Genomic DNA, 10,799 nt, shown 5'->3' with positions numbered 1-10,799 from the left:
TATAACCTTCCTTTTGGGAATGAAGGTATCAAAGTTTCCATTTATACCTAACTAGTGTCGTGAGTTGTGTTGATTAATGGTTTATGCGATTTTTAGGGGCTGTTTGGCAATTTCTGAATGGTTAAGTGCTGAACCAGTAAGATGTCTGAACCATTAAGTGCTGAACCAGTAGGATATCTGAACTATTAAGAGTAATACTTAACCGTCCAGAGTCAAATGTCTGATCAATTTAGATAAGAGATCATAACTACTCAGACTCAGTATAATGCTTAACCATTCAGAGGCAAATGTCTGAATTATTCAGACATTTGCTTGCGAAACAAATAGTCTGAACCATTAAGTGCTGAACCAGCAAGAGGTCTAAACTATTAAGAGACTCATTAAGAGGTAAACAAACAACCTCTTAACATTGTTATCGAATATAACTATAAACTAGAATATTGACTCGCGCGCATTGCGCCGCGACCAACGAAATTGACATGCTGTTGATCAGATTCACATTTACAATGTGTTAAAGATGTTTTTGTTGGTTAAGTCTGTATTACCATCTTATACAAATAAGTAATTCACCAAATAAGCTCATACAATTAATGGTATCATAACTACTACGTTACATGACTTGTATCCATATAAATAACCTCTCGTATTAAGCTGCCCGCGTTGCGGTGAGGGTGTAAAATCGTGACGAATAGCACCAATGTCTCACTGTAGCCAATGACCACCAACATTGAAGTTGCGGCGTCTTAATGTGGAAAAATTAGACCGATATATAAAACATAGAAAACAATAACTAACTCGATTTAGGACTCGCGCGTTGTGATTAACTTATTAAATGGGAAAAAATAGACGACGTAAACACACTGAACCACACACGTACGTTGCCCCATGTTAAGTCGCAAAATTTAGAACGAAGCGTATAATAAAACGTAAAATCGTTGAACCACACACACACATTGAAAGTAAAAAAGTTGTGAGGTTAAATTGGAAAAACTAAAAACTTTTGGGTTAAAACTACAAAATCAAGTAGTTTTGGATTTAAAGTGAAACAATAATTTTTTTTTTTGAAAAACCATCCAAAACATGGGGTAAATTTATATTATGTAAATAAATATAAATGCCAAACAAAAAGTACAACAAATAAATCAAACAATACAAACAATCCAAACATAAAACAACAACTATGAATAAAGTACAACCAAATATTGCACAAACATATTCCAAATTAATAGTATATAAATATGTGATTTGGGCTATTTTAACAATATAAGGTCATTTTGGTTTTTTCACAAAAGTTTGCAAGAGTTAATTGCTTGGTCAGTTTTGCATATATTACACCATTAATCAATAATTTAACAATTACATAACTGAGATTCTAATGGTTGTAAACTTATTACTTAGGTTTTGTCTATGATTGAATTTTCATAACATTGAATTATTGATAGTCCTTGTCATTGATGCTCGTTAAATTTATCCATTAAGTGAGTGTGAAAAACATATCTTAACATAATAAAAGACAAAACAACTAAAAAGTTAATTATATTTTACCGCCACCACATCACTACCTCCATCTCCATAAACCACCACCACCTCGAGATGACAAAAATACCCAAGTCTGACGGGTATACTCGAAACCCGAAGTATTTGGGATGGGTATACCAAATACCCGGTGAATATTGGGCTAGGTGTGGGTATGGAAAAAAATATTTTTCTAGTATGGAACGTGTAAAAGATTAAATTATACCCGACCTTATCACCTGAAACTATATACCCGTTTAACTGTAACATATACTCGGAAACTTTTATATTATTTATATTTATTTTATCTTAAATATAGTTTAGTAATGTTTCATTCTGTTGGCTTTATTATTTAAAGACTAAACTTTTCATTATATATATATATATATATATATTGATGAAATTATTCATATTTATATGCTATGAAACACAAAATTAGTTTACATTTTGTTAATATATCAAATATTATTACGGTGATGATGATATATGTGTTACTTATCTTAATTTAATATATTATATAGAATTTAAAAATATAAAATATAAAGGAAAGTAAAAAATATGTATACATGAAAATCCTAACGAGTATACCCGCAGGTGTGCCCGATACCTAATAAGTACATACCATACCCAGCATGTAATGAGCCATGTATGGGACAAGATTTTACAACCGGGTATGTGTATGAAATTAGCCATATCTGACCCATCGACATCCCTATCACCACCACCTCCACCTTCACACACCACCACCATCGTCACACACCATCACTACAACCTAAATATTGGTCGTATGGAAACAATTTTCCAGCAGCCGACAACCATCACAATCAACAACCGCCACAAGCAGACCCAAAGTTCGTGTTTTTGTAATCATAATTAGGCATCTAGATGAGTTTTTGTAATTAACTAGTTGATGTCCCGCCGCCCGCGTTACGGGGAGATGGCCGAATAGTTTTCAATCATTTAAAAAAAACACTACTATAATTTTTGTAGGAAAAAACTAAAACGATGATAAAACCGTAATTTTGGGCTCATGGCAAAATTGTAATTTTTTAGGACTAATGAGCGAGTGTTATGGAGCTCCTTTAAACGAAAAAAAAAATTAAATCAAGTCAACCAATTAAAACAAAAAAAAACTTTTATAGTTTTGCTACAAAAATTAAAACGATGGCGAAAACGTAACTTTGAACTGAGGGGGAAATCATAATTTTGTTTCGGGGATAAAATCGTAAATTAAATGGACCAATGGGGTTGAGGGCAAAATCGTAACTTGGCTGTGTGAGGGAAAAAACTAATGGCAAAACTGTAAATTTAAACGGCGCAAAATCATAATTTTGAACCGAGGGCAAAATTGAAATTTTTAGCTGGGAGGAAAAGCGTAAATTTATTTTTAAATGGGGTAAAAACATAATTTTGAACAGATGACAAAATCGTTATTATAAGGAAAAAAACCTAATGCCAAAACTGTAAATTTAAAAGGGGCAAAATCGTAATGTTGAACCGAGGGCAAAATTGAAAATTTTTAGCTGAGAGCAAAAACATAAATTTATTTTTAAGTGAGTGTAAAAGCATAATTTTGAACTGTTGGTAAAATCATAATTTTAAAACTGGATAAAATCGTAATTTTGTTGGGCTAGTAAAGGGGTGCCATGCATGACTATAAATATAAACGTGATAAAACTGTAATTTGACAAAAAAAAAAGTGGCATGTAACCGCCCAACTTTACCAATCGAATGAAAGTCCTATTGAATGTCATGGTTTTTGTTATTGTAGATATAATGGTTTTATTTTTTTTCTTGTAGTATATATTTTAATTAAATTAAAAAAATTAAACAAACAAACAGCATTAAAACATAATATATATTTAATAAATAAACAAAAAATTATTAATTTAACAACTTAATAACATAATTAATTTGTTTTAGTAAATACTTGATTACGCAATAGTCTTTTTGATTAAGCAAATTAATTTTCATAATCGAATCTTTTACATTAACAATCTTACTTATTCTTGCAGGCTCCAGGGGCAAAACAGTAATCTCACACCAAAAAGGTACATCACGTGCTTTTAACTTGTACATTACTTTACTCCAGTCCACTGTAAACAAAAACGCTCCTCCAAAATTGAATCAAAGGCGCGAAGTATTCGATCATCTCCCGCCCCTCACGTGACATTTCTATTTCATTTTCTCCCCCCATTTTTTCACTCTGGTTCTACTCTCTCTCTAGAGTCGAGACCATCTTTCTCTCTCTAGAATCCAAAACCCTAGCTCAATATGCACGGTCACCTTCCTCATCCGGTCACTCCGGCCACCGCCGCCGCCTTCTCCGACGCGTTCATCGCCAAAAAAGGAAAGCGCCGCGGCAGCTACAACTGCGGCCGTTGTGGTCAGCCGAAGAAAGGCCACATTTGTCACCTTCCGCCACCGCCGCCTGCCGATTCGACCTCAGCCGCCGTAACTCCGGCGGATTCGTTAACCTCGTTGACCGATTCGCCGTTGTGTACTCTTCGTTCGGTTAAACAGAAGCCGTGTTCGAATCTCCGGCGAGCGTTAACTGTTGCGGATCTGACGTCAGCTGACGTCACTCCGGCGGATTCGTCGACTTCAATTTCTGTTACTGCGGCTGTTGTTACGGTTACGGATTCGCCGTTGTGTAGTGTTCGTTCGGTTAAGCAGAAGTCGTGTGCGAATCTCCGGCGAGCGTTGTCGTTTGATGATGTGGAGGAGCTGGTGGATTCGGATGATGATATAGGCGGTGAGGAGGAAGAGTTGATTGATGAGGAGGTTGATATCGGATCTGGTAAGTTGCCGGTGAGTTGTTTATGGGAGGTGATGCGCCGGTTGCCGCCGCCGGCGTTGTTGTCTGCGGCGAAGGTGTGTACTGGATGGAGAGATGTTAGTAAGCGGTTGTGGAAAGCTGCTGAAGAGCTTAGACTTAGGGTTCCGGCGAATATTCAGGTCGGATATGTTGGATCGGTTTTGCAGAAGTGTCCTGCTCTTGTTAGACTCTCACTTACGATGCAAAGGTGTGGAAAGTGTTAGATCTGTGGTTATTCAGCTTCATTTGACTTTGCGTTGACCGATTAACGATGTGTTTGATTAAAAACTATTAGGAACATAAGATGGAACTACTAATGGACATGAAGTGGTGAATTTGAACTAAATGAATTGGAAATTTTAAAGCTAATTAAATTGTTAAAATGTTACATTACAACATTTAAGTATTGTAGTTTAAATGGAATTATGATGAAAATGGTGATTTGAGTAATTTATGTGTGGTGATAATTGTTTTGCAGTGATATGGATTCTACTATGCTGGCTTGCATTGCGTTTGCCTGTCCGAATCTCGAATCTCTGGAGATTGTTATGTGTGAAGGCTCGTTCAATCGTATTACTGGGTATGCTTATCAACTTAACTATTTGCTGTTGGATTTATTGTATCAAATATTGAAGGTTCGATTGTATTCTAGGTTGAAGTCTATCTGCATTGCATTTGGATTTACGGACTGTAATCTTTAACTTTGTCATTCCACTTAGGCCTTTGCTAGAGTGCTTTACTTGTTTATCAATCGAATCTTTGTTTATATAATTTGGTATCATTAATACTCATTAACATTCAACACATATATATCAGAAATTTTTGTTACTAGTATTGCTGTATTGGCATGTTTTTTTGGTTTTACAGTTCTAAAACCAAATTTTGTATTAGAATTTATATAGGGGTCTGTATATATGCATATAATGTATATATGTGTGGCCGCTCGGGGGCAAAAGTGAAAGTGCACTAATTTTAACTTTATTTTACTAATTTCGTGAAAATAACGTTAAAAGAGGGGGTGGTTAATCATGCATCATGTGGTAGCGTTGATAGCCGAAAGACAATGGGGTACATGCACTAATCTGCTTTTGTCTCAATTGCTGAGTGTTATGTGCCTTATGTCCAAGGCTTGATGCAAAACTACTATCGAGCCGGGGGTTTCACTAGAATCATCCTCTCTATTCCTACGGGGTAGAGGTAGCTGTCTACATCCTACCCTCCTCAGAGGCTCAGACCCTACCTTAGCTTTGCTATTGGTGGGATTTACTGAGTATGATGATGATGATGATGATAGGGGGGTCTGTATGTGTTGTTTGGTTATGCTGGTTCTACTTCTGAATGGGTAAATTTGTCTGAATTGAGATTTGAGATTTGAGATGTACTTGAAGTTGAAAAGACTTCACTGCTGCAGTTCAATAGTTTGATAGTAGATTGTCTTTCGAAACATCTTCTCATCAGAGATGATTAAAAGAAAAAACATTGTGGTTTGCTCATCACTGCTGCAGTTCAATAGTTTGATAGTAGATTGTCTATCTGCTGTCAAATGTAAATCTGTTTTTATTTATGATTTTACTGTTGTTTACTTTGCACTTTCAATCCACAAGGATGAAAAACCATTTTGGCTTGTTAACTAATCAGTAATTACGTTATCCGTCCCTGAATATAGTTTTGTGTTTTTAGGGATGAATTGGGTCGTTTTGTTGCTGATAAACGTTGTCTTACAACTCTAAAGATGGAGGGTTGCTCTAACCTTGGAGCTTTTGTTCTCTGCTCCAACACACTCTCCACTCTTTGGCTTTCAGATCTTCATTCACTTTCAAAGATGGTATGCATCTTTGAAGTTACTTTTACTTATCTTCTATAAAAACTCATAACCATATATGATGTTCACCTTTACATTTATTCAAATCTCAATCAGGTTTTTAATCTCCCCAACTTGAACGAAATATCTCTCGATTTCTCTCGTCAAGAGAACGATAGCACTGATCTTGCTTCTATGATGGATGGCCTCGGAAGAAGCTGCCCTAAATTAAACAATATTCACATCGCTTCTCTTCATCTCTCCCATTCTGTAGTGCTTTCTCTCACTGCTGCACAATTAAGGTAATATCAAGAGGCAATTTTTTTGTGTTTCTAATCTTAAAAGTCAAAAACACCTGTACCAACCTACTTTATCCGTTCATTTTAGGGAATTGCGTATGCTATCACTTGTACTTGGATCAGAAATTACCGATGCATCAGTTGCAGCAATTTCTAAATGCTACTCGAATCTCGAATTACTTGACCTCAGTGGGTAAGTGATACTAATTTTTATTTATAACCCATGGTTATTACTTATTATGATGTCTTCGTAAGTTCGTATTACTAACTGTGTTTTACAGGTCTAGCATAAGTGACAGTGGTTTAGGGATGATATGCAATGTGTTTCCCGAGACTTTGACAAGGCTACTTGTTGCTCTATGCCCCAACATTACATCAAGTAATGTTTTAATCTATTCCATGTAATGATAGTTTTTCTTATTTGTTAATCATTAATATTTGTCTCTTTTTATCATCGTCATCGTCAGGTGGTATCCAATTTGCCACAGCTCAATTACCTCTTTTGGAACTCATTGATTGTGGGATGACAATATGTGAAGAAAACAGCGACTCAGAATTACAAACATCCCCAAACAGCAAGGCGCATCTTACGTACCAGAAACTGTTTATAAAACATGCTCGGTTGAAAAAGCTAAGCCTTTGGGGTTGCTCTAGCCTTGATGTAAGATCCTTAAAACAATCTAACATTTTTAATATAATAATTTTACATCTTAATCGATACGTATGCTAATTATCTTGTTTTTGCAGTCCTTGTATTTAAGCTGCCCAAATCTCAGTGATCTGAACCTGAACTCCTGTAAAAATTTAATTCCAGGTAATTTTTAATTTTTATAGCGTTTTGACCAACATGATGACGATGTAGTTTATATTTAATTTACTTAAATTTTAATTGTTTAATTACAGAAAAATTAGTACTGCAATGCCCAAAGGTGGAAAGTGTGCATGCTGTTGGTTGCCAAGATGTATTAATTCAAGCAGTTCAAACTCAGGTAAACGAAAATTTATGCTTATATTTGTCTCTTGAAGAATATGTTTCATCCAGACTTTAGATTTACGTATTTAATAGAGTAAAATGCCATTCTTGTCCCTGAGGTTTGACTAGTTTTGCGACTTTCTTCTAAAGGTTTGTTTTTCCGCATCTGGATCCAAAAGGTTTGAAGTATTGCCATTTTCATTTGACTCGTTAACTCCATCCATTTTTTTTTTGTTAAGTCTGGGGTATATTTGTCTTTTTTGTTAACTTAAAGGGCAATTTGGTATATTTAGTACGTGTACATTATGTTATATGCTTGTACATTAAGTGAATGAAAAAGACATAATTGCTCTTTAAGTTAACAAAAAGACAAAAATACCCCTGACCTAACTGAGAAAAGTGGATGAAGTTAACGAGCCAGTAAAAAATGGCAAGATTTCAGTCCTTTGGACGAAAGTCACAAAATTGGTCAAACCTCAGGGACGAAAATGACATTTTACTCTATTTAATATGAAGTTATAATTTCTTGAAGTTAATATTATTGTTGACCTGTTATCAGGTCTCAAGTGGTTATGCTCCGTTAGAAGACCGTTACTCTCGTAAAAGGATGGCCGATGGTTCAAAGAGAGTTGGAATTCCTTTCTCCTTTAGTCAACAGGTAACCTCAAACAAATCGGTGTCATTTTTATATGCTATCTGATACAAAAGCAATAATCTTAAACACCATGAAGTGAATTAGTGACATGTTTCTTACGTGCTGTGTTTGTTTGTGTTGCAGTTACCGGATTATGACAAAAACGGTTGGGAGGCTCGAAAGCGAAGAAGGTGCATCGTGCAAGTTGAATGATGACATGTAGGTTGCCAAACTATTTGCTGTAAAACCTTAAACTATGTGCAGTAGATTATTCATTCATGGGTGGATATGCTTCATGTTGTTGCAAAAATGACCTGTTATGAAGTTAAGACTCAAAAAACTTATCTGTTACTTGACATTATCTTCACAATAAAAAAGCAACTTTGATATCAGCTTTAACCCGCTTTTGCTTTCAATGTATTTATTTCTATGGGTGTGTTTATAAGCCGATGAAACCAATAGGACCGATTTAACTTTTAGCTGGTTCAACTGGTTTCGGAACGGTTCAGCCCATCGTTTAGAATTTAGAAATCTGAGACGTAACGGCTTTGCTTATTGTTTATGTTGTGGAACTATAAACTGAACCAGTTGAGTTTATTAAAGGGTGTTAATAAAGCCACACCTATAAATCTTGTTTTCACACCCTCTATATGGGTCGTATATAGTTATACATGCATACGACCTGTATAGAATATTTTGACATGACAAATATTGGGTCATATATTATATGAGTTTTGGGTCGTATAACATTATATAAGTCATATAACATTCTATACTCATTGTATAAAGCTATACGACTCGTATAGATGGAGACAAAAACATTCTCTGAGATTTATACAAGTCGTATAGGTGTAGGAGTGTGAATAAAATTGTTGGGGTATGAGAGTAGTGGGAGCCTTGTTAAAACACGACACCAACTAAGATTAGTTAATAATCATTTTTTTTAATTTCACGTAATAGTAATATATCTGATAGTCATGTTCTCTTTCTCGTGAGCAATGTATTGCAGTTGGTCACTCAATTGGTACCACTTAGGTAGGGCGATTTGATCCAAGTTTTATAGGGCTAGCTCTTGCTACAAAGTGCGAACCAAACTGTTAGCTACGTTTTGAAAGCATTGAAGTTGACTGACCAAGAGAAAAAAAACACCGTGAAACCAAACCCATAATTTATTTGGATATTTTCATGGTTTTAAGCCAAACCATAAATCCCGCTAGGTAGCGGTCTTAACCCTTACAGCCAAACCATAAATCTATTAGGCAAAAAACACGATCAATTCACAAAGTTTTCCTTAAAGGAGATATTTCTTCGATGGCTCGAACCTTAGAATCTACTCAATTAGTTATAGTAGAAAAATTGGCAAATTCAGGATCATATCTTACTATATCAACAAACATTAATCTTAAATAAAACTGCAATTTAACAAAATTTCAGCAATCTCACCATAAAAGTGTAACATTTTAGTATTGGGAGTATGTTAAGTTAGAAATGTACAAGAAAAATAATACAAATAGATTATAGTTCCATTACAGAAACATTATTAACTAGTTTAAGAACCCGCGAATTTCGCGAGTGGCTTAACACAAACATATAATATCTAATAACATTTAGATGAACTTTGTAATGAAACTTTTCAATATAAACGTATAAACATTATAGTGAACTAAAAAATTTAAAATATTACGGTACATGAACATCACAGATCAGTAAAAACTTCTTTGTAAACTACATTTGTCGTCTTATTAGTAGGTTTGCCATCGTTGTCCAAAAGCAAAAGTTTAACCCCTTGTCTGGTTTTTACTCTGGATAAAGCAATATACAGCTGACCGTGGGTGAAAATTGGTTGTTTCAAATACAAACCTAACTCTAGACAATAATTAAATGTGTAAATTCCACACTACCAATCTACAATAACTTAGTAAAAAGTGTGGTACTCACTCTTTGCACAAGCCAAGTTTAGTTTATTTTCAAAATTTTATTTATTTGTTTTTTTTAACATAAATACTCTCTCTTGTTATCCTTATAAACAGGCATGAGGGAGCAAAACGAAGAAGCATGTGTGGCGTTTCAAATTTATTTCAAACTATTGACATTTGGTTCGGTTAATTTGGTTATGACTTATCATAAACGAAACCGAGGCATGGAGACCATTTAAAAAAAAATGGTTAACCGATGTAACATACAATTTTCGAGTTATTCATCTATAAACATCTAAGAGTTTAAAAAAGAAAGTTAAGGTAAGCATATGTTAATGATCAACGTTCGCACCTCATCCCATTTTTATATATTATTATTGTGTTTAAGTTAATTTAAACCCATATGATTATGATAACAAAAAATCATACAACACATAAAAGGGATTTGAATTTCGTTAGTTTTAACTTTTACCTCACATGGATATAATTATTTGGGTTATTTAGTCTTTTGGGTTGTGAATTAATTGTTTGATCCATTACCACAAATGGGTTTGGTTTTCGGCAGCCCATAATAAGGCCCAAAGAAAAGGGAATTAAAAGGAATTATTGTTTATTGTTTGTATTAAAAGACGAATTATTGTTGATTTTGTTAATAGTGTTGTTCCACTTTAGATGCCCAGCCCAGTTGGAGAAATTTGCTATGATATGTTTTTAAGGTTAATCACGTAGGTAATGTCTATGTAACTCATCAAATATTTATATCAAACATCTTGTTAACAAGTTGAAATCTTACTTAACTTGAATGATAATAATGTTTAAGCAATTAAACGAGTGTTAATCATA

General features: G+C 34.5%; 1 protein-coding gene across 1 annotated transcript; it reads left to right on the top strand.

Annotated features, from left to right (window-relative positions):
- The first annotated feature begins 3,655 nt into the window (after positions 1-3,655).
- LOC110910332 (F-box/LRR-repeat protein 17) lies at positions 3,656-8,432 on the top strand. The gene is made up of 11 exons (XM_022155005.2): positions 3,656-4,541; positions 4,812-4,913; positions 6,014-6,158; positions 6,252-6,436; positions 6,522-6,626; positions 6,715-6,812; positions 6,901-7,094; positions 7,181-7,247; positions 7,337-7,422; positions 7,966-8,064; positions 8,185-8,432. The coding sequence occupies exons 1-11, from the start codon at positions 3,790-3,792 to the stop codon at positions 8,251-8,253; spliced, it is 1,902 nt and encodes a 633-aa protein (XP_022010697.1). The 5' UTR covers positions 3,656-3,789; the 3' UTR covers positions 8,254-8,432.
- The last annotated feature ends 2,367 nt before the right edge of the window (positions 8,433-10,799 follow it).

This window comes from Helianthus annuus, chromosome 15, assembly GCF_002127325.2.
Source record: "Helianthus annuus cultivar XRQ/B chromosome 15, HanXRQr2.0-SUNRISE, whole genome shotgun sequence".
NCBI lineage: Eukaryota > Viridiplantae > Streptophyta > Magnoliopsida > Asterales > Asteraceae > Helianthus > Helianthus annuus.
The sequence above is the reverse complement of the archived record's forward strand: the minus strand, read 5'-3'. Positions and strand labels throughout refer to the sequence as shown.